The sequence below is a fragment of the Passer montanus genome, unplaced genomic scaffold, assembly GCF_014805655.1.
Source record: "Passer montanus isolate IOZ18808 unplaced genomic scaffold, ASM1480565v1 scaffold144, whole genome shotgun sequence".
In the NCBI taxonomy this organism is placed as follows: Eukaryota; Metazoa; Chordata; class Aves; order Passeriformes; family Passeridae; genus Passer; species Passer montanus.
Genome location: NW_024361386.1, coordinates 772,981 through 796,733, shown reverse-complemented (window position 1 = coordinate 796,733; position 23,753 = coordinate 772,981). Strand labels below are relative to the sequence as shown.

General features: G+C 48.2%; 1 protein-coding gene across 1 annotated transcript in view; it reads left to right on the top strand.

The window, feature by feature from the left end:
• Nucleotides 1-23,481, top strand: part of MAP2K4 (mitogen-activated protein kinase kinase 4) — a 54,752-nt gene extending 31,271 nt beyond the window's left edge. Inside the window, exons 4-12 of the mRNA XM_039700795.1 lie at nucleotides 1,870-2,044; nucleotides 11,224-11,343; nucleotides 13,033-13,152; nucleotides 13,901-13,952; nucleotides 14,362-14,489; nucleotides 19,352-19,429; nucleotides 21,072-21,220; nucleotides 21,726-21,771; nucleotides 22,532-23,481. Of these exons, the coding sequence (XP_039556729.1) occupies nucleotides 1,870-2,044; nucleotides 11,224-11,343; nucleotides 13,033-13,152; nucleotides 13,901-13,952; nucleotides 14,362-14,489; nucleotides 19,352-19,429; nucleotides 21,072-21,220; nucleotides 21,726-21,771; nucleotides 22,532-22,645 (982 nt within the window). The 3' untranslated portion in view covers nucleotides 22,646-23,481. The remainder of the gene's footprint in view (nucleotides 1-1,869; nucleotides 2,045-11,223; nucleotides 11,344-13,032; nucleotides 13,153-13,900; nucleotides 13,953-14,361; nucleotides 14,490-19,351; nucleotides 19,430-21,071; nucleotides 21,221-21,725; nucleotides 21,772-22,531) is intronic.
• The last annotated feature ends 272 nt before the right edge of the window (nucleotides 23,482-23,753 follow it).

Sequence of the window (23,753 nt, the reverse complement as noted above, 5' to 3'; positions counted from 1 at the left end):
TCTCACCTCCCTTCCTCCCTCACACAAGAACTATTTTTATGGCACTGACAAAACAGGATGGTGGAGCTGTTAGACAAAAGCCAGTTCAGGAGCTCCCAACAGAAGCTGTCACTGAGACACTTGGCACACTGGAGGTCAGGTTTCCTCTAATTTTTTTTTCCATATCTTTTTTCCTCTGTTCTTTTCTTTTTTGTCATTTTGCTGCTTTTTTTAATTCCTTGCTTTTCAGTAAGCAGTTTCCTGGGAGAACCCCACGGAATGCAGGGTTTGTTGTGCACAGAAGCTCTGAGATGGCATCCATTCCATCCCACTAGCAGGTGCTTTCCCAAATCATTTCTAAGTGCAGTGTAGGGGCACTGTAGGGAACAGCAGGTTGAAATCTTGAGCTGGGCAGGTTAGAGAGCAGGAAACACCACGGCAGACACAGCCCAGCAGTGGGGAGAGGAGCTGCTCCCAAATGCTTTCATCAGACAGGTCGAGGGTTCAGGACGTGCAGCTGCTAACCCAAAGTGCAGCAGAGGAAGCCATTTGAACTGTAGCTGCTCCAGTCAATTGGCCTTTTGCCCTCTGAAAACCTGGGATCCCAATAAAACCCTGTCATGGTTGGGTCCCCAGCTGGGTGGTGTTTGCAGCTGCTGGTGACCAGTGTGGGATTTATCAGCGTGGAATCAGCCGTGACCTGTTTATTCCTCGGCTGATAAACTCAGTAAGCTCCATGTGTTTGGTGGAATCCTCCATGTGTGTTCTGCTCCTTGGGCCAGACCCTGGCCAGGAAAGAGGGGGCTGGATCAAATATCCACTGGGTTTGATAGATCTCTCCTATGACAGGGGGGTCACAAGGACTTGTGTGCTTCAGAATGTGTGAGATCAGTGTGCCCTGCAGTGGGAAGTGTCTGCATTGCTCTTAATGCATCTCGAAAGTGGAAAATGTGAGCTTTTGGCTTACTTAATGACTCAAGAAGTGTGAATCAGCTAATTAACTAATGAAAAATTGAAATTTTGCATGGCATTTTACGATGAAAAGTGTTGCAAATACTTGTGCATTTCCTGCTAATTCATTGGTAGCATTGCTGCATGTGAATGAGCCATTGGGGGGCACCTTTGAACTCCTATGTTCATAAATTCTGGACGTTCATCTGCTCCTTAGCTGGGCAAATCCTGGTGGCTTCAGTAGGGACAGGGTTTGCCTGAGAAAGTTAATTTAGGTGCTTGGTGAAGACACACCTGAACAGGCAGATTTTGTTTTCATATGTCACAACGAGCTTGTTTTGTTTTTTATAAATTATTGGTGCTTTGTTTGGTTTTGGATAAATTAAACGATTATCGAAATGTATTGGATTTTGGAGTTTTTTGGGTTATTTCCTTTTTTATAAGGGCAAGCTTTTCCTAAAGTCTCACTGGTTCACCCAGAAGAGCTTTGCCTTTGATAGAATCCCAGCTGGAGGGGAGGCAGGTGCTGGGATGTGGTGGTGTAGAGCAGCAGGAGCTTTGGGAAAATGGGGCTGGGAGTGCTCTTCAGGCTCTTGGTGCTGCATGTTACCAGATCCTGCTCACACCATGATGAATTTTGTGCAAAGTAGAAAGAACTGTGTAAATGAGTGCTTAGAGTGACTCTATGAGACATATTGAATTTTATGCTGCAGCTGGAGAAACTTATCCTTAATTGAAGCTGTGGGCAAATGTATGTCATTTTTGATTTAACATTTTCCCTCACCCCTCCACCCCCACCCCAACCAAAATCCTTCGTGGAGTCAGATTATTGCTGTAGCTTTGTAAACCCCTCTCTTCTAATGTTTAATCAAGTGCTGAAAAGAGACATTTAAAGACTATTTAAAATGTGGAAAAATTGCTTCCCAATATTTTTGACAGAGAGAGACTGAGAACACACAGCATTGAATCATCAGGAAAATTGAAGATTTCCCCTGAGCAACATTGGGATTTTACAGCAGAGGACTTGAAAGACCTTGGAGAAATTGGACGAGGCGCTTATGGTTCTGTCAACAAAATGGTCCACAAACCAAGTGGGCAAATTATGGCAGTTAAAGTAGGTGATGCCCATCCTTACATTTGTACTTTAGTCCTTTGGGATGCAGTGTGATGGAGAATTAAGGTTCTTCCATCTAGCACCCATCTACTGCTCTGTTCTATTTATTTCTGGTGTAAAGGCTGCTGTTTGCTGAAAATACAGTGTATAATGGGCATGTTTTCAGGTGATTTGTGAAGTTCTCATAATTGCTGTGCCCTTTTCAAAATGTCTATCAGGAGCCTGCTGTTCTGAGGGGATCACACGTCTCTGGAGACTGATGATGGGGCACGGGCCTTTCACCTCTGGGTCACTGGTTCAGGTACAGCCTAGGCTGGTGGTAGGCACAGCTTGACATCTCATAGCTCCATCTTATTTTGTGAAATAAGGTAATGGCTTAAAATTAGCTGTTTATGTCAGCATGTGCCGTGGTGTGGCCTCACCAGGAGGAGCTGGAACGGAGTGGATGTCCTCTAGGGAATGTTGTGCTCTTTCTGACGTGTGATGGAGTGTCTGCTTTGTGCTCATCATGTCAGACTGTCCTGGAGGTGGAAAGTGTAGCAGGTTTCTTGACTGTCCATTTTCTACTTTATGCTACCCCAAAACTCACCTTAGAAGCAGGAGCAGCCTCCTCTCCCAGCTGGGCAATAATTGCCTGTCTTGCCACAGCAGTGCTGCTCACTGGGCATCTTTGAGGAGCTGCTTGTCCATGGAGGTGGGCAGCAGCTGTTCTCTGTCTCTCTGGTCCTTTCCTTTGCTCACTGCAGGTTGCTGATGACATCTTTCTTTAACTCTGTCGATGATATCAACTGTAAATGCTCTTATGGCTCCCAGGAGAAAGCAGAAGTGAGCTGCATAGGAGTCTGTGTTACTGTCTTTTCCAACTCTCTGCCTTCTTCAGAATATTCCCTGGAATCTGGAGACATTTGCCCCTGCTGGTCTTGCATACCAAGCAGACATATCTCAGCCCCAGCTGCTCTGAATGTAATTCCTACCTGTTTCTAGTGTGTCAGGTTACTGGAGTAACCCTCATCCTTTGATCTTCTCCAGTAAATACTGACTTCCTCACAGTGCTGGGATCACTGGCGAGGTCTCTTGAGTGTTTTTGATCACCATGCAGTGCTGTTTCAAGCTGGGTTTGAATCCCTGAAAGTCTCCAGTGGAGCTAGAGGTTGCCTGTAGCTAAAGTCTGGTTTCTTTCAGTTGCCTTTGGCAGAACTCAGGGGTGTAGTTTGCAGGTGACAGGTTGAAAAACGTTGGTTTAGTGAAATGATTCCTCTTTAGTGAAATGATTCCTGGACAGCTCCATCTTCTCAGACTCTGGGTGTGTGACCTGGGTAGCTGTAGTTTTGCTGAGGGTGTGAAAGGGGCACATCCCCAGAGCTGAGTGGCTGTTTCCTGGAGCTCTGCAGTGGCTACAGCCGTGTGGAGAAGGACTTTGCTGGATTACCTCGTGTCATGGAGAAGATGTCTGCTGGCACGGGGCTTCTCTTGTCCCACACTGTTTGCACAAGGGCTTTTCAGCACCCTAGGTGAGCCTTTCACTGCTGAGGGGCCGTGGTGCAGGTGCAGCCAGGTGGGAGGCAGAAGGCACCACTTCTGTGTTCCTGAAGCACATGGCTGCAGAAGGCACAGTGCAGCATGTTGAGCTGGCTTTCCTGGGATGAGATGTGTTCTGAGCCTCGAGGGTTCTGGGCTTGGGGGCTCACTTTTAAACAAGTAAATCCAATTTGTTTATAGTGAGTAAAGCTAAAGCTGTGGGCTGGGCTGGTGCCACCTTCTTTTCTCTGACCCTATTTCTTTTGGGTGGACATGGCTGGGGAAGAAAGGTTCGAAGGTTTGGGCAACAGCATCATTTCTAAAACAGTGGTGGTAAGCAACTGCTCTGTTTGTCCCAGTGGGGACAAAACGCAAAATTGAGCAAAGACCTGTGGGTGGAACAGTCAGTGAGGCCTCCAAGGCAGCAGCAGCAATTCCCAGACTGGATGGTGCAGTTCTTTGAGATGAAGTTTCAGGATGGGCAAAGCTTGGCCTAGTGACTAGTTCATCCCACACTCCTCAGATTTTCCTTTCTCAGCCTCCTGATGCTTTTGGGGCAGCCATGGCTGTGCATTAATCTTCTGCTCCTCCTCTGTCTTAATCTGTCCATGTTGGGGACTGTTCCCCTCCTGCTCTCTCCTTCTCTCAGGCTTTGTGGTCTCTTCACTGTGGAACTGTTGCCTTCAGTCCTGTGTTCTCCTTCAGCATGAAGCTCTTCTCTAAGAGGAGGTTGAGAAGGGAAATTATGAAGGGAAATTGTGCTTTATGAAAATGTGTCAGTTTAGTGAGGTCTTGGCTATGATCTCTGTGGCACCTGCAGCTCTGAGGTGTGGCACTGTGCTGGGGGCAGGTGACAGGGTCCCTTACAGTGGAGCAGTGTCTGGTTATTTGCTTGAGCTGCTGTTGTTCCTGTGCTTCCCCAGGAGCAGCACCAGTGCAGCAGGCCAGGCATCCTTGGAAGGACATCCAGCACAAGGAAACAGCTTTATGGAAGCTGCAAGACAAAAGTTAGCTGTTCTGTACTGCTCACTAGATGCAGAGAAAATTGGTACAGGGGTCTGTCCCAACTGCTCCTCCATCCTTCTCCACCACTCCCCAAATTTCCACTACTGTTGGCTGCAAATTCCCAGTGTGGTCAGGAGATTCCTACCCCACTTCTGGAAGGGCTGTGACCAGGCTTGTCACCCCATTCTACCACAGGGAGATTCAAATCCTCCTTGTTCTGCAAGTGTGCAGCTTGAAACATTGCTCATTTCCCCTTGCTGGAGTCTTCCTCTGGTTGAAGGCAGCTCCAGCTGGGCACCTCTGGTCACTCATCCTGCTCCCCTGAAAGGGTGCAGCTGCCAGGGCACATCTTCAAACCCTGTACCCAGCTCCTTTCTCTTGCTTTGTGTAGCCTGTCCTGCCTTTGCCCAAGGAGCAGTTCCTTAAAGCTTCCCAAGCTTTCCCCTGCTTGGGAAAGTTCGGTGTTGCAGGGCACACAGGCTCCTCCAGCACAGCCTTTTTTAGCTGCATACTCAGTTTTTCTTACCACTGAAGGAAAACAATTCCCGAGGGCTACAATATCACCAAAATAACTTGAGATCTGCAGGTGGAGACACTGTTTTCTTTCATTTTTCCCTGTAACTCATTTTGAACTGTCAGCCCATGCTGATGGCTGTAATTTCTGTCCTGACAGATGCAATCCTGGTACCTTTAATGAGTCTCCTGGAATGGGCAGGGCTGCCAGGCCCTGGGTGAGTCAGGCTTTCCATTTGTGCTCCAGAATCAGTAGAAGAGGAGGAAAATGATCCTGAAATGAGCCTCATTGTGTCACTGGCTAAAAGGACTACAGCAAAGCTTCAGCAGGTGGAGCATGGCTGGGATGATGAGCTCTTGTGCCCTGTGCTGCTCCTCTCGCTCCTTTAGCCTTGCTCATTCTCTGTGAATACTGGTTTCAATGACAAAAAGACATTCTGTACCTCTTTGGGAACAGGCTGGAGGCTGGAGTGGGCTGCAGGAGCAGGGACCTGGTCCTCCTGTTGCTGTCACCTGCAATTGTTTGTGCACCCCTTACGCTTTCTGCACAAGAGACCTGCAGAGAGAGCTATCAGGAGCAGGGGGAGAGGATGAAGGAAAGAGGGATCAAAATCAACATCTCATGTTTGCCCCTAGAAAATATTGCATTATATTTTCCTAATCATCTAAATTTTTATTTCTGAATAAAAACCAATCCTTTCATTCTTTAGGTCGTTTCCTTTCAGATCTTCCTGGAGATGCACCTTTTTACTCTGGGTCAACTGCCAGCACAGTCTTCTTGTCGCTGAAAATACACTTTTCATTTTCTTAAGGATTTTTTTGGCATATAAAGTCAAGACTTTTCCAGGTGGGAAAGAGAACAGCCCAGTTTTCTCCAGTGCCAGATCTGGCTATGCAAACCAATAAATCCAAGGCCATTTTATATGTTGAATCCTCACCTTGTCAAGTCTCATTTCCTGGGAGAAATCTCTTTTCCTGGCTGGTGTGTGTCTGCTGCACCAGCTCTTGGTGATCTTGCCTGGTCAGGTTTCCAGTTCTATCCACTTTGATTTTTGCTTCTGGTTTCTTGTTTTTGTGTTAGTCAGGTTTTTCCCACTCTGTGGCAGTCCATAAGTGACTTGTGACCATTTTTCTTGGTTTTCCCACTGCACTGAGAGCCCTGGTTCCTCCTCAGGATCTGCTCCAGTGCTGTCCTGCTTTTGTCTGAGAGGCTCCACAGATGCAATTCTCCAGCCCTTTTTGTATTTGCCCTCCAGAGTGGTGTTGTCCCAACTGCTCCAGGGTCTGTGCCTCTTGTTCTGTGAGGGTACCACAAATTAGGGGCACATAGAGAAGCCCCATTTATTTGGAGGAAATGTTTTCTTAGGAAACTCGCCCAGCTGCTGGGTCTTGTAATTTCTGGCCTGAGGTTTCCTTTTGGCCCTGGTGATAGTTCACACAAAAAGAATGCTTTAAAAGATCCCTGGAATATGAATTTAAAAAAAAAATAGCCCAAACTGGAGTGAAAGCTGGGGAGCATTCTTCCAGGTAGAGCAGGATGCCCTGCTTTGCACTGAAATGCTGTACATGGTGTGGATTCTATTAGCCAGGGTACTTCACAATGCCTCTGGAAGGCTGGGAAAGCTGCTTGTTTGAGATGTTTTGCTTGGCCTTCAGGCTTCTTATCACTGCCCCATGGAAGCATCTTGCACTTCTTTTTAATTGAATTATTTTTCTGTCAGGAATGGTTACAGCTGGGAGAGTAACCCAGGTGGAGAACAGGGTGGTTTTATCCACAGTATTCCATTTTCCTCCACCTCAGAAGAAAGTGATTTTCACCTGTAGGCCAGAATTGTCTGTGTCTTCCAATATCCTCAGCCTGGGTGACTTAGTGCCACTGCAGCATTGCCAAGTCCAGCCTCCACTTACAGTCAGTGTCCTCTACAGTCAGTGTTTTCTCTTTAGTTTAACAATATTTTTGATGTGCTTTACTTCTTCTCTAAACTTTTCCTAAGGAAATCAGAAGCATTTTCAAGATCAATTGGGTAATTGGAAGTGTCAAATCCATGGGCCCATAAAAGATCCCTGTTCTTCCTGGGGAAGCCAATAAGCCCTGGAGCTGTTTCTTGTTCTGAGCACGGTGTCTCTTGTACATCATTTTGGTAGTCAGGGCTTGTTCTCTTCATCCACATCTTCAAACCAGAAGTTCCCGTCTGACTTTCTCAGGTTTCTCAATGGCAGTCTCACAGCTTAAGGAGGTTGCTGTGTATCAAATGCTCCTGAGAGCAGAAATGTAACATTTATTTATACCTCCATGGTCCCTCCATCCTTTCCTAGATGCCTGATAGCCCATAAAGACCCATCAGAATGATACATTAGTAGATTTAGCTCCATCCAGGGGCAAATTTCTCTTCCTTTCCATGTCCATATGACTTCCAAAGAGAAGTCTTGGGGTTTTATTGCCAAACCCTCATTGTAATTCTTCACACAATTGACCGACACCTTCAGAATTTTCTGTTTCAGTCATTTGTTTAGGTCTGCTGGCTGAGAGTTGGGGAAACCAGTGTTCCCAGTCCTGCTGGCAGGGCAGCTGGGGAGGGAGTGGATGAGTAAGAGCTGGAAAGGAATGGTGAGAGAGAGTTAGAGCCTCATCACAGGAGGTGGGAAGCTCGTTGTAATCTACTTCAGTCAGCATTAAATGTTTTTCAGATGGGGAGATAGAATTCCCGTCTTCAGCAGTGACTGGGCAAACCCTCTTTTTGCTGCTGGCTTGTTGTCCCAAATCCCTGCCATCCCATGGAAGGCCCACTTCTCCCATGGCACTGCCAGGCACTGCTGTGCTGAGCTTTCTGCTGAGGACACAGGTGAGCCCCTGTTCTCAGGGCAGTTCTGGATTGTCTCACAGCTCAAGGAGTTGAGTTTCAGTTTAGTGTTTGCAGCTTTTTTTTTTGTTTCCTTTTTTTTTAGATTTTTTTTTTTTTTTCAGCCAGTCACTTCATGGTGCACCTGAACCTTTGTGTGTGCAGCATGGGGCTGGATGATGTCTCTTCTGTTTCGGGTCAAGTTTCTGGAATCTGCCTGGTTTTAGGTTTCAGGGTGGCACAATCCACAGCACAGACTGCTTTTGCTGTTGATGCTGCTCAGAGCATGGCTTCAGAGCTCTTCTTCCTGGTGTTGGAAGGCTTTGTCCTAACCTGTGTTTGAATAAAAAGGGCTGGAAAATTTCTCCTAAGAGGATTTGATACAGTTTAAATTGGAGGCCAACAAAGAATTGTTAAAAAGGAGACCCCCATAAGCTTCTATTACAAATCCCCCTTTTTCTATCTGTGGCTTGTTTGGCTGTGGGGTCACTTAGCAGTGACTTATCAGTGGCTTCCAGGAAGGTGGCTGGGCTGAGATCTGTAAGGCCTGAAGTGAAGTCAGCCCCTGTCCATCCCTGTCTGAAATGCTGCCTTCAAGCAGCTGCCTCACCTCGTGTCTTCCTTCCCTGCCATGCCCCAGGTTCTCGGGGAGTGTGTCTGTGGGAGCTTTGCACCATGCCTTGGGTTTAGGAGAGAGGCTGTCTCATGGCTCAGGTGCTGTTTGGGTACTGGCTGCTGTTGGCTCTCCTCTCTTCCCTGTTCTGAACTGGGAGTACTGGGCTGCAGCAGGCACATGCAGCCGAGCAGAGCCACCCCGTGCAGCCTGGGCTGACCCTGTCTGTGTGCTGTGCTGCATGCTGCTCTCGGAGTTCTTCCTTTCTCTTGACTTTGCCAGTCTCCAGCAGTGTTGGATGAGACCTCCCAATCTTGTATCACAGCATTTCTTTCGCTCCCTGCAGCAGTATTTGTTGTAGTGTCCACGCTGGCTTCTCAAGCTGTCCTCTGGCTGTAGCTGACCCACTGTCTGTGCTCTGGGTGCTCTGCCAGCCCCTTCTTGCTGGGAGCTCGTGTTTGACAAGGGGAGTGTTTGGGTTCAGTGTTGTTCTGGAGTGCCATTAAAATCACCTCCACCACACAGGGTGTATTTCACATGGTTTCCAGTGCTGGAGAAGCAGCAGCACAGGGGGAATGTCAGAGGTGGGAGAAGGTGCTTTCAGGAGAACAGGTTGACTTTGAGGAGGATGCTGTGTCTGTGACAGGACTGTGCAGGTGCAAGGGGAGTGCAGAGCAGGGCTGGGACAACTCTCAGAGGACCAGGAAAGAGGCTTTTTGGAGACAGACATGGGCACTGAAGGAGAACACAAGTTAGGATATGGAGAAAAGCTCCTTCTGGTTCCTCACCAGAAGGGACCTTTTCAGTGTGGGTCATGTCTCAGTGGGAGGCTGAGCTGTTGGTCACAGGTGGCTTTGGTGGTGGCTTTGGCATCCATCACCTTGTGTGGAGGTGAGAGCAGTGGCATTTCCATTTCACACAGTGCTGCTGGTGTGTCCCTTGGAGAGAGGCATTCACTCTGCTCGGCCTTCAGCCTCTCGGGGGATTGCAGAGCTTTGTACAGAGAGGGCACAAGAGCAGGAATCAGCCAGTGGCTGGCTGAGCTTGTGACACAGACCTGAACCAGTGACCTGGAGGTGAAGTGTTTTAGTTCCATTCCTGGCCCGTTGAGCTGCTTCTTGCTCTGTTGGTGGCACAGAACCCACGTGCTCAGCACATCATGGATATTATGGACTGTGTGTGCTGGAAAGTCTCCTGACAGGTCCCCAAGAACTCTAGAATTCACAGGGTGGGAAAAGGGCAATATAAACATATTATTTACTGGTCTAGACCAAACTAGAAGTGCTAGAACATTAAGAACAAGTGGTTAAATACCAAAATACCAGGATACACTACAGGTAAGGAAAATTACAGTGTTGATACTGTCCTTGTTTTGTATGGGTCATCACAAAATAAGTCCTAAAGTACATAAGGGTGCACTGTTTCACATATGGTGCTGTATGAATGGCCAGCCTTGAAAGTACTAAATTACAGTGTTGATACTGTCCTTGTTTTGTATGGGTCATCACAAAATAAGTCCTAAAGTACATAATGGTGCCCTGTGGTGCCATATGAATGGCCAGCCTTGAAAGTGTCTTCATTCACCTGGCCTGGGCTGGCTGATGTGTGTGGTCCTGATGCCACCAGCAGTTGCCCACGGGGCCATAGAATTGGTGAAATGGGTGCTAGTATCTTGCAGATTTTTCCCACAAGCTTGAATAATTATTCTTTCTTGGGCAGCCGTGTAGTTTTTGTTCCTGAAGATGGTCCTGGCTACCTCTGTTGCTTTGGACTTTTTGCCAGATATTTTTTCTTGGTTTTTTTAATGGTTTTTCAACATGAGTCACAGCTTCAGGATCACGATTTCCTCACTTGTGATTCAGAGAATGTATTAATTAGTGCAAGATGTTAAATATATCTGTAAAATCACATGAAAAACTGTATGGTCATTTACACCCTTCATTTAACCAGTTTCATGATTGAAAATGAACAGTTTTCTGTTTTCAAATGTGCATTGTTCTTTCAAGCCCAAATAAAACTTTCCATAGTATATAGTGTATATATAAAGTATAGTGTGTGTATACATATATATCTCTATATACACATGGGGTATGTGTCCATATAAAAAACGATCTTTTATACAGTGTTGATGTTCCCTCAGCCAGTGCTAGGTAAAGGATTGTTAGTTTTATGAGAAGAGCTCACAGGACTGCTGCCCATCATTAACATTACCAGAGAAATGTGTTCCCTGGGTTATGTGGCAGTCCTTTCTCCCCAGCCGTGGTGGAGGCTGTGGAAGGAGCTTTTTTGACTTCTTAGAAATTTTAAACATAATGTTCCTTGGTTAAATTTCAAACCAGTCTTCAAGCCCCTTCCGACATGTCTAAGAACTGTGTGGGAATTTGTTTTGAAATGAAAGCCTGGATTTGATATTTTGCTGTAGTTTTCAATAAAATTTCAGCTCTTTAATTTCTTCCTGACATTTCATCTGAAAGTGTTGATGCTTATGTGAGGATTGAGAGCTTTATAGTCTGATTAAGCAGCTTGGAAGTGTTCAATTACATTTCTTATTTGAGAGCACTGCTTGATTCTCCAGAGTGTTTTTGAGCATGCTTGGGTTTGGGGCTCTGGTCACTTGTCTCCACCAGCAGGGCTGAGGATGCAGTAATGGCATGGAAGTGATGAAGTCTTTGCCACTCTTCCTCTTTCAGAGAATTCGGTCGACAGTGGATGAGAAGGAGCAGAAGCAGCTTCTGATGGACCTTGATGTAGTGATGAGAAGCAGTGACTGCCCATACATTGTTCAGTTTTATGGCGCACTCTTCAGAGAGGTGGGCACCCCAGACTTGTTTCACTTGAAGCAGAGTTTGGGTTTTACCTTGTTTTTTATCCCTTTGTCATTTCAAACTCGTGCTAGGGAGGAGAAAATTGATTTAAGTTAGGTTTCTTGGTTCTCCACTTTTACTCAAGGGTGTTTAGCCAGGAGACCCAGGTGTCTGGGCACTTCTGAGCAAGCCTTTGGTCCCTTTGCAACAGGAATTTTGGAGAAGATGAATGTTGAAATGTGACTGCTGCTTCTCCTTCCTCCTCTGCAGACTTGGATTATCCCTTCTCCTGTAATTGCTCTGTTGAAGCTGCCACAGTGTAGGGGGACAGACATGGAGCCCTTGCCTCTTTTCCATTACTTCAGTGCAAATCCATCAGAGTGGTGGCTGTTGGCAGGGACCCCTGAGGTCACCCTTTCCAACCCCCACGATCAAGCAAGGCCACTTGACCAGGATTGTGTCCAAATAGCTTTTGAATCTCTCCAAGGATAGACTCTCTGCAGTCTCCTGGGGCAGCCTGTGCCAGTGATTAATCCCCCTCACAAAAAGTGTTTCCTCGTGCTCAGAGGGAACCTCCTGTGTGTCCTGCTCGTGTTGCTCAGCACCACTGAGCAAGCCTGGCTCCATCCCTGTGCAGCTTCCCTTTAGGCTGATGAGGTTCCCCTGGACCTTCTCCAGGCTGAGCAGTCCTGTCTTTATCAGCCTTTCTCATGGGAGGATGCTCCTGTTCCTCAGTCATCTTAGCTGCCCTTTGCTGGAGTCTCTCTTGCACGGGGAGCCCAGCACTGGTCACAGCACTCCAGGTGTGCATCACCATTGCTGCATGGAGGGGAAGGATCACCTCCCTCCACCTGCTGGTGATGCTTTGCCACTGCCACTGGAGCCACACTGCTTGCCCTGAGCCACTCTCCGTCATATGCAAGTGCTTCATCTGCACTTTGCCTTTGTTGCTAATGCAGAAAAGAGACATTTTCTACATGTATTGCCCAATTTCATTTCTGTACTTTAAATATGAACAGTTCCTTAGCCAACTTCCTCCCTAGCCAACCTGTGATCTGTAGCAGCCCAGGTTCACCTTTTTCCAGGTCCCCCTGAAGTGTGCTGGTCATGCCCTCATCCTGCTGTGCAGCTCTGGCCTCTCACTGTGATGTCCCTGCTTCCAAGTCTGTCACAACACTTATTCCATCCTCTGCTTTTTTGGGGTGCAGTGAGAGTTTTCTGGGCTCAGGCTTGTAGCAGCCCTTGAGTAGATGACCTCAGCTCCTGCTGTGCCTTGAGCTGATGTGAAGAGCCTGATGCCACATGAGCAGTGTAAGCTGGAGCTGCCCATGGCTGTAAACCAAAGCCTTCTTCCCCAGCCACACAGCCCTTCCTAGGAAAGCAGCTCCCCTTTCCTGGGTGTTCCACTGTGCCTGCAGCCTTCTGGAGAGCAAAACACTGTGTGAGGCTTGGATTCATCTGGGTTCAGCCAACTAAACTGTAATGTCAGGTGTGAGCTGGGCAGGTAAATGGCTCTGCTGTGAATTGGAGCAAGTCTTTCATTGCTAAAACTAATCAAGCTGAATTCCAACCTTTCTGCAGAATGCATGTTGCTTTTTATGTATTTCATAGGATTCAGTGGATCTCTGTATGCTCTCTGGATTTGTATTTCTCATTTTTACCTCAACAGTAACACACATTTTTTTCTCTTTCCAGGGTGACTGTTGGATCTGTATGGAGCTCATGTCTACCTCGTTTGATAAGTTTTACAAATATGTATATAGTGTATTAGATGATGTTATTCCAGAAGAAATCTTAGGCAAAATCACTTTAGCTGTGAGTATTTTGTTAAAACTTTTTTGTTGAAGATAATTGAAAAGTTCAGATCCTTGTTCAGATCACAGTCCATGTGAAAAGCTGGTTGGTCTGTGGAGCAGAATTGCTGCTGCTGTTTGCACCACACTGGGAATGGTTCTTCGGGGTGATCATGACTTTTCCACAGTGTGTTGCATGGTGTAAACAGAGCTCCTGGGGTCAGGAATCAGTTCATAAACAGACCCCAGGACCATCTTCCTGCTCTGTCTGCTTGAATGTGAGCACCAGCAGCACAGGTGCCAGCCCAGACCAGAGATGCTTTGGCAGTCTTGTGCAAAGGCTCCCAAAAGCACTGGAGAACCTGGCTGATGTTTTCCTGATATAACCTGGAAGTTCTAGCCTAGTGAAAAGTCAGGTCATTGAAACAGTTGTGACCTGCTGAAAAAATACAGCATAGGGCTTGAAATAAGTTATTACTGAGGATAATTAACATCAGGTGGTTCTGGCTCCACCTCTTGCTCCCCTCTCCCAGAGTGGGATCTTTGCAGGTCACAGGGAATGTGTGTTCACTTTAGCCCATACCCTCTCTTATATCACCTCTTGTTTGCAGAAAAGATTCAGAGAAAAATGTTTTATTACGTGGCATATTACAGCATTGATATCTCAGTGTATTAAATGCTTTTTACCCCTGTTTGTGGAGTTCCAAAAATTTAATAATCATAGGACTCTTACGACATCTGCTTATTTTTCATCTGTTTTTCTTTCCTAGACTGTGAAAGCACTAAACCACTTAAAAGAAAACTTGAAAATCATTCACAGAGGTGAGTTCTTTGTGTGTTTTTTTAACTTCATGTCTTTTGTTCTTGTCTGTTAAAATAATTGCAAGAATTGTTAGTGGCCTTTGGTTCACTCCAAGTGTAAACACAGCACCTGTACCACCGTGAGTCTGAGCGCAGGTTTCGAACAAGCATCTCAGTGCCTGTTCTGTTGCCCCTTCAACCTGTGCTTTTTCCATGTAGGTGTGATTTCAGGGTGGCTGGGCATCTGCTGCTGCCTCTGGGCACGTGGCATCTCCGGGGCTGGCTCCATCCCCTCGTGCTCCCATGCAGGATCCAGCGCCAAGGGTGACGGCGACGGCGTGGCACTGCCGGCCTCATCCTCTGCAGCTGCTCTGCTGGAAACTGAAACCCCCAGCCGTGACTTACTGGTTTAAATTTCTTCCTCCTGCAGACATCAAACCTTCCAATATTCTTCTGGACAGAAATGGGAATATTAAACTCTGTGACTTTGGCATTAGTGGACAGCTCGTGGACTCCATTGCCAAAACGCGGGATGCAGGGTGCCGGCCGTACATGGCGGTGAGTGGGATGGGCTTGGGGGACCTCACCCTCCCTGGGGTCAGCCTGTTCCTGGGGGATCTCACCCTCCCTGGGGTCAGCCTGTTCCTGGGGGATCTCACCCTCCCTGGGGTCAGCCTGTTCCTGGGGGATGAACTGTTGTATTTATGGGGTGCCCTTGTGGCAGGGAGGAATGATGAGCCTGACTCCATGTTCTCAGAAGGCTAATTTATTATTTTATGATACTATATTATGTTAAAGAACACCATACTAAACTATACTAAAGAATACATAAAGGATACTTACAGAAGGCTAAAAGTTAATAATGTAAACTCGTGACTCTCTCCAGAGCCCTGACACAGCTTGGCTCTGTGTGGCCAATAAGTCAAAACAATTCACATGAAACCAATGAAACAATCACCTGTGGATAAACAATCTCCAAACACATTCCAAAGCAGCAAAACACAGGAGAAGCAAATCAGATAATATGGTTTTCCTTTTTCTCTGAGGCTTCTCAGCTTCCCAGGAGAGAAATCCTGGGCAAAGGGATTTTTCCAGAAAATATGAATGTGACAATGAACACCCTTTTCCTGGATGAAACTGAGCTCTGGATCGAGCTCTGCTGTGGCAGTGTCGTCCAGGCTGTGGCAAAGTGTCCCAATTCCTGGTTTTTTGCTGGGTTCCTCTGCTGTTGCCAGGGCTGTGGTGCTGGAGTGGAGAGGAGCTCTGTGCTTTCCAGCAGCTCCAAAACACCATTGCCCAGGGGAGCAGGGCTGTCAGAGTGTGGCTTTGTCTTGGTCTGCAAGAAATCCATTTGCTCTGGTAAGATTATGTCACAGGAGTTATTGCAGAGCAGAATTACAGTGATTTTTGTAAACCACTTTAATTCCAAAGTGTGCCAGAACTTCATTCCAGGAGAATGTGGTTCTGGAGAGCAGCAGTAGCAGAGCAGCTGTGTGGAAATTGCTGGGGCTGAGTTGTGGCTCCTGGGAGTCTGTCCTGCTTGTTTGCTGCCCTCCCCCTCCCAGAGAGAAAAGCTGTAGTGGTGATTTTGGAAGCTGTCTGAGGGTTTTAAACACTTCAGTGGTTCATGGTGCTTTGAAAGTACATCTCTGTTCTCACATGAGCCAAGGGTAGCTTGTGCAGGGAGCTGTGTGCCTGCTGCTGTTCATTTAACTTCAATTTTAGTGCCTGTCTTTAATTTTTGTTACATATTTATGGCTCTGTATGCTGAAAAATACTGTTTTCTGAACTCTTCTTATCTACCACCAAGTAGAAAAAAGGAAAATATCTCTGTTCCAAGGCATGGCTCCCACCTGGCCCAGGCCATAGCTTTTCTGTGACTGTGGTGTCCAAGGCAAAACCTGTCTGCCCTGACTGATCTTTCTTTGAGCCACGGTGGGTGGTCAGTTCTGCTCAGGCTGTTGGTGTAGTTATGCCATGACAGTTCCTGAGATGTCTGTAAATAGCTGCAGTGCTCCCTTTCCCCTGGGATGTGGGTGGGTCAGTGCTTCCACAGCCCTTTGGTTTTCCTTTCTCCTCTCTGTCTGTCTGTCTGCGTGCACTCTGTGATTTGTGCCGCTCCAGTCTTGGGTGGACTTTTAAGTGAGCAGAAGTGTTGCCGTTTAGTTTGTGTTTTTCAGAGCCTTGGCAGGGCACAGGTTTTGTGGGGCAGCCAGCAGCTGGCAAGTGATGTGGGAGACGATTGGCCTCTTCCCTGCTGCTCTGCAGCCTCAGTGACTCCTTTCCAAGTACATGAGCATTTCCACGTACCAGGGAGCCTGGGAAATGGGGAGATGTCCCCAGTGTGCAGGCACATCTGCCAGATATTTCTCCAAGCCAACAGAGGCTGATGTCTGAAAGGATGATGTGATCAAATTGGATGTACCTGGGAAGGAGTCAGGCTGCCACACTCCTTTCAAAAGGAAAATAGTATTTTTTTAGTGCAAAATAGGCCAAGAGTATTAGCTCTGTTCAGCCAGAGGCTCTCCTTAGGGCTGCTGGATGCTTCTCCCTGATGATATTGTCACATTTTGCAAGGCTCACCAACCCCATGGCACTCGCCCCTGAAGGAGCCTGGTCTCCACGGGGCTGTTGGTAACAATGGCACTGGGTGTCAGCCAGTCTGGCTGTGAGTGCTCTGAGGAGGCAGCAGGAGCCATGTCCAGCTGCCAAGCAAGTGCTGTGGGCTTGAACCAAAATTGTTAGAGCTGTCACGGCGAGCGGTGCCTCAGCCTTGGGGCTGAGAGGTTGTTTTGCTTTTGGCTTCCAGTTCCCCTGCAATTGTTACAGTGAGAAAAGGCCTCTGAGTGTTGGTACCTCGTGTTCTCTGGAGGAAAGAAAGGCAGGGCTGGGTTCCCAGGGAGCTGCTGGCCCCTGGAGCAGCCTGGGCTGTTCTGAGCCCTCCTCAGCCCTGCCCTGTGCTGGTGCCAGTGCTGGGGGTTTGCTCCAGCGAGGTTCCACAGCTTTCACCCAGCAGTGAAGCTCCTGGCCAGCCCTGCATCCTCCCTGAGTGCTGCTGCTGTGCTCCCTGCCTTGCCCCTGGCTGTGGGGATGCTGCAGGGAGTGGGCTCTGTGTGCCACCCTGGAGCTGGTGGCCTTTGTGTCATTACTGCTTTTTGCCTTCTGGATGTCCCAGTGAGCCCAGTCAGAGAGGAAGGGTGGCACTGGAAGGGCTTGGTTCAGGCAGGGGTGGAGGGGCAGACCCAGCCATCATGAGGATGGATGCCCTGCCCTGCTCCTTCCAGGCCTCCACAGGAGTGGAGTCTGATGGTGTCACCTCCATCCTTGGTCACTCAGGTCCTTTTCCCAGGCCAGCTTGGAGCCTCTGGCTGCAAACTGTGGCTTCTCACTTCTCCCTGGTGAAGGTGGACAGTCACTGCTGGCATTGCTGTCAGGGCCAGCTGGATGTTTGTGTTCAGGTGGTTCAGGCAGAGACCAGGCCATGTGTGGCTGTTTGTATAGCTGGGGTTTGGAAGAGAGGGAGGATCTGTGGTGTCCACTGCTCATTTTTCAGTCAAAATGCTGGTGCTCAGGTGAGCACTGAACAGGAGAAGCCCCATGGCAGCCTGTACCCTTCTCTGATGCATCCATCCCTTGTCCTCATCCCATCAGCACATCCAGGGATGGGTCTCCACCTCAGCCATTTCCTTTCCTGCTTGCTCTTGGCATCGGAAGGACACCTGGCCTGAGCCAGGCTTTGTCTGCAGCCCTCGCTCCAGGTCCCCAGAGTGTGACATGGTGACTCTTCCTTCCTTGGTGTTAATTGCTCCCATGTGATCCACATGGAAAATTCTCGGCATTCTTCCTGCTCTGTATTTAGATGGGATTTATTTTGGTCCGTCCTGCTTTCCCTTTAACTGTGCCACCATGGTCTAGGGCCAAACCCCTGTTCTGTTTGCTCACAGGAGCAGGGTGCCCCTCATGGGTGCCTGAGACAGCCAGCTGTGTGTCACCAGTGCCACCCATCCCACCAGTCCCTCTTGCTCTGCTGTGGCACATCCCTGTGGGTCACAGCACTGGCCAGGCCAGCATCCCCATTGGCATCGGAAGGACACCTGGCCTGAGCCAGGCTTTGTCTGCAGCCCTCGCTCCAGGTCCCCAGAGTGTGACATGGTGACTCTTCCTTCCTTGGTGTTAATTGCTCCCATGTGATCCACATGGAAAATTCTCGGCATTCTTCCTGCTCTGTATTTAGATGGGATTTATTTTGGTCCGTCCTGCTTTCCCTTTAACTGTGCCACCATGGTCTAGGGCCAAACCCCTGTTCTGTTTGCTCACAGGAGCAGGGTGCCCCTCATGGGTGCCTGAGACAGCCAGCTGTGTGTCACCAGTGCCACCCATCCCACCAGTCCCTCTTGCTCTGCTGTGGCACATCCCTGTGGGTCACTGGCCAGGCCAGCATCCCTGTAATTTGATGTGTTCTGAACTGGTCCATCCCTGGTGGCAGCTTCCAGACATCATGTGTGTCCTCAGTAGGGTTCAGGGCCACCTGCTGCTGCACTTCGCAGCTGTGTTTGATATGAAATTGTGTTAAAATGTAGCTTACAAAGCAACCAAGGCTTTCAGACTATTTCCTGTACCCCATAATTTAGAATTTATTGCTGTGCAGGTATCTTTATTATTGTTGTAGTCAAAACTGAATGAGAACCTGTTTCTTTTGACATGTTAATTATTATATTTTTAACTAAAGAAGGCAGACTGAGGTTTCTTATAAAGATGACATGCAAGGCATAGAGATTTTTTTGCTGGCTCAGCTCTCATGATAACCTACTCTTAGGTGTGAATCACCTGTGTCTGGCTCAATATTGCTTTCTATGAAGGACATTTTGGATGTCTTAAAGCCTTGTGACATCATAGTTGCCTTCAAGGGATGACTGAAACCTTGTTCAGAGGAGCTTTTCTTAAAGCACATTGTTTTTAATAGTTTCTTAGTAGCTGGCTGTGGAGAAGAGTTCTGGTAGATGCTGCTAAGCCTCTCTCCCCAGGGTGGGATGAGATGTTGATTCCAGTTCTTATGATCAAAACCCTTGGGTGTCAAAACAGAGAAAGTGAGACTTTGTGCTAAAGACATCCCAAAGTTGAACAAAACTAACTAAATAAGGCAGTCACAATTATTCAAGGTGCTTGTGCAAAAGGAAAAAACCCCAAAGCATTGGACTGTGAAAAGTTGCCATTTCTGATCACCTTTTACACAACACCTCCATAAAATCAGTGGTTTAATCAGTGTTTTATGTGATTCCTTGGGATGTTTCTCTGCTGGGGTTGGATGGCTGCCCTGGCCACAGGTTTTGCTTGGCGCTGTGCCAGGCTGGGGGTTCTCTGTAGCTTTGCAGAGGCTTCCTGGCTGGCGCAGAGCCTGACTGTGCTTGTTGCCGTTTCAGCCGGAGCGGATAGACCCCAGCGCCTCGCGGCAGGGCTACGACGTGCGCTCCGACGTCTGGAGCTTGGGCATCACATTGGTGAGTTGTTGCCTTGTGATGTCACGGTTTGCCTCAGTTACCCCGGGTTTCTCCCTGAGGATTCCCTCCCAGGTGTGTCAGTCACCTCTCCTTTCCTCCACCCTGACTTCTGAGTACTGTCTATCAACCCTGGAGTTCCAGCAGAGCATCGAGTGATTGGGCAGATTCAAAAGATGCCCTCCACCTTTGGGGAGGCTTTGGATCATCCATATGTCCTTTTCCCTGGAGATCTCCTCCCCCATACCTGGTTGGTGGTCCCTGTATTCCCTCCTTCCCCCTTCTCCCCCAGGTAAAAGGGTGAGCAGATCACACACTGGGAGTTCTGTTGGAGCTGTTGCTAGATTCAGGTGCCTGTGGGCCAGAATAAAATCCCTGTTTTAAAACCCTCCATCAGAACTGACTCCTTCCTTCACCATTGCCTTAAAGCTTCTCCAGCACAGGGAAGCCTGGGGAGTGTCCCTCTATGAGAGGAAGCTCATCCCACCTTCACTGGAGCTCTGGCATGCCTGGACTGCCCCAGCGTGCCCAGCTGTGACCCACAGCTAGCCAAGGTGTCTCTGGGGTGAAACACCACAGTCGCTGTTATTTGGTTCAGCAGCAGGGGCCACACAAGCCAAGGCACGTCCCGTTCAGTGATATTGGTATAGTCTAATATTTTGGAGCCCAATGTGGGGCACCAAAATATTAGAATATACCAATGTTGCTGAACAGGACGTGCCTGGGCTTGCCTCAACGTGTCCAGCTGGGACTTAAAGCTAGCCAGAGTGAGTGAGCACTGCTCTGGGCACGTGGGCAGCACTGCCCAGCTCCTGGGTGTGCTCTGCTTCCAGTGGGCACTGCCTGCCCCAGGAACAACCTGGGTGCTTTCTGTGTCAGTGGTTCTGAGCCCCCGCAGCTGTGTTTGGATGTGAGCAGGGAAGAGGTGTTGGGTTGTAAATGAATTTTGTGTGCAGAATCTGAGATGAGGGTGCTGAGTGTGGTGGTGCAGAGCAGAGCACCCAGCCTGTGTGAATAAGCCTCTGGCAGCTGCTGTGCTTTGGCTGCTCAGAGACTTTGGTTCATCTTGGATTCTGGGATTGTCATTCCTCACTGGCTTAACCACAGCACTGCTAGCTGCACACACTGAGAAGCTCTCAGTGAGTAGCCCTTACTTTCTTCAGGTTGTGAGGCAGAAGAGAAAGCAGAAGCAATTTAGTATGAACCAGTAGCTTCTGTTATCACTACTTATGTTTAAAATAACTAACTTTCATTATCCTGGAGTTGGATTCAGGGATCCTTGTGGGTCCTCTCCAGCCTGAGATATCATGTGATTGTGTCATTCTCATTATCCATTTTCTCTAGTGCTTGTTAGGATGCTTGAGGAGGGACTGGAGGATTTTACTCTCCCACACTGGTTTGGTTTGTAGTCAGTGGAAAAGCAGACATGGCCAGCACAGAAGCCTGGTCAGGGTAAATCTGGCCATGCCCCTCACACAGGCAGCAGAACTTACTGCTGGCTAAAACCTTCCCTCTACTTAGAATCATACAGGGAATAGGACGAAGAATGTCATCTCAGTCTTCCTTCTGGGGGGATCCAAGGTTGCTGCAGACATTTTTTTTCCCTGCTGTAAAGCTGCCTGGTGCTGTTGCTGTCTCCCTGCAGTACGAGCTGGCCACGGGGCGATTCCCCTACCCCAAGTGGAACAGTGTGTTTGACCAGTTGACACAAGTAGTGAAAGGAGACCCACCACAGCTGAGTAACTCAGAGGAAAGGGAGTTTTCCCCAAGTTTCATCAACTTCGTCAACTTGTGGTAAGTGTGTGCTGCTGAAAGCACTGGGGTTGGCTCCTTTTCTTGGCTGCTATTTGGCAAGGGTTATGTGTCCAGCACTTCTGGCTTCTTTTCACATTCCTGCACCAGCACAGGGGAGGACCTCTCACATTTTAGTGGTTTGGAGGTGATGGGGGATTTGTGTGGGTTGGGACTGAAGGGCAGAGCCTGGAAACTGCTCTTCAGGAAAGAAATTAGGAGAAAACCTCGGAGAGGCTGTGCTAGAGAGAGGAGGCATGGTAAGGAGGGAAGTTTCCATGGCAGGAAGTTTGTGTCAGACACAGACACAGCCCCTGCCTGCACAGCTGGGAAAGGGAGGGATGGGGGTTACTCCTGTGGTCACTCACAGTGCAAGGATGGGTTTTCCAGAAAACCAAAGGTGGTGTGTCTCCCTCTGACAGCATCATGTCCTGTTAAATTTGTATTTGATGTCTGTAGCATTTTGCCTGATCCCACGTTCTCCTAATTATCTTTTTGCTTTCTTTAGCCTTACAAAGGACGAGTCCAAAAGGCCAAAGTACAAAGAGCTTCTGGTGAGTTCTCAGTGCTGCATCTTTCAATGCTTCCAACACACAGCTCACAGGGTGCTGGGCTCAGGCAGAAGTGAGATCTGAAGGAGCAGAGCCCTGGAGCTGGGCAGCAGCAGGGCCTGTCTGTGGTGGGGATGCTAAAGGAGAGAGAGCAGCAATGCCTTTGGCTTGGATCAGTGACATGAGGCAACTTCAAGGAGCTCTGGGCACCTGGAGGGCACCTCTTAGAGGCTGTGGTTCCACAGTCAGCCCTGGGGTTTCACATCAGCTGATGTGAGAGGGATTTACCTGATGTCCTGGCCCAGGACCTCCCTGATGCTGTGTCCCAGCTGCTCTGACCTGGCTCTGGCCAGTGCTGCCTGCCTGCAGAGCACAGGGTGTGGGCTCAGGAGAGCAGAGCTTGAGTCTGACCTCTGCAAGGCACTCCCTGTCACTGTCCCCACTGTGACAATGCTGATGAAACATCTCCTGAAAGGATTTCAGGAAGTGTCAGTGCTGCAGAGGAGCTGCTGATCCTGCACCCTCCCTGCCTCCTGCCTGGCAGCTCCTGACACTCTGGAGCCCTGTCCTGCCTCAGTAACCTCCCATGTTAAAGACACGGATTCCCAGCATGGAAAAGCCATGGACCAGGCTGTGTCCTGGTGCCCTACAGCCACCACAAAGCATTTTCTTGCACCAGACAAATCCCCCTGCCCAGTTTTTATCTGAGGGGCACATGCCAGGAGGGTGACCATAACTTTGTTGTTTTTTTATCTGCTTCCAGAAACATCCCTTCATCCTGATGTATGAGGAACGCACAGTGGATGTTGCATGCTATGTTTGTAAAATCCTGGATCAAATGCCAGCAACTCCCAGCTCTCCAATGTACGTGGATTGATACTGCTGCTACATCAAACTCTAGAAAAAGGGCTGAGAGAAAACAAGCTGTAAAGAATTTTCATCACATATTGCAGTGTTTTTAATGCTCGCCCAGACACCATGTGCAATAATATTGGTGTTATTTCCATCCTGTCTGTATACTGTTGTCACATATAAAGTGCATCCCTGTAATACCTGATCACACAGTGTTAGTGTTGGTCACAGAGAGACCTCATCTTGCTCTTTTGTGGACATATTCATGAAATGTGGAAATAAGTACATATATTTGTTGACTGTGATTGGATAGCACCTAAAATTCATTTCTAGACTCAAAACTTGGAGACTCCTCAGCAGCTACTGGAAAGATTTTTCTCTCAAACTCTTCCGATTGTTGTTTCAAGTAATAATAAAAAGCAAACAAACAAAAGTTAGGCGTTGTCTGTCTGAACATTAAGAGACTTTGCCTGGAGGGAGAAGAACTTGCTTAACCAACGAGATGCTTTGCCTTCTGGAGCTGGAAAGGCAAAGGAGAATTTTATTCTTCACAAAGTGCAATAGATTTACTGCTATGAAATTCTGTTGCTTTACAGTCGCAGTGTACTTTCTGGGGACAGTGTGCTCAGCTGAACTTCCTGTTAAAGAGAGATCATGTTAAATATAGTGAATATGTCTTTACCAAAAATATGTTGCGTTGAAAGAGGCTAACATTAAACTATTGAGATGGGACATAATGTATTCTTCCTCCTTTTACCAAGCCAGCCACTCTTCACTCTTAACTAGGTGTCCTGTAAATTGTTACCTGGTAAGATAAGACCTTTGACCTGAAGAATTATTAAACTACTTGATTGAATTTAACCTGCTTGTTGACCTGGTTTATAGTGCACAGTGCTCACCACCCACTGGCTTTGCTTTGCCTTCACCCAGTGCCATCCACAGAGGCTGCAGCTGCTTGAGTGGGCCACCAGCTGATGGCTGTGAGTCCTGGCCAGTGTTTCTGGTGTTCCTGCTGTCCCCAGCCCTGCTGCTTGCTCCTGTGGCACAGCCCAGCCCCATGCCCTGAGCTCCTGAGTCCCACTCCAAACCCGAGCCCTTCCTTCTTGCTGGTGCAGGCAGGATGGAGGGGTGGC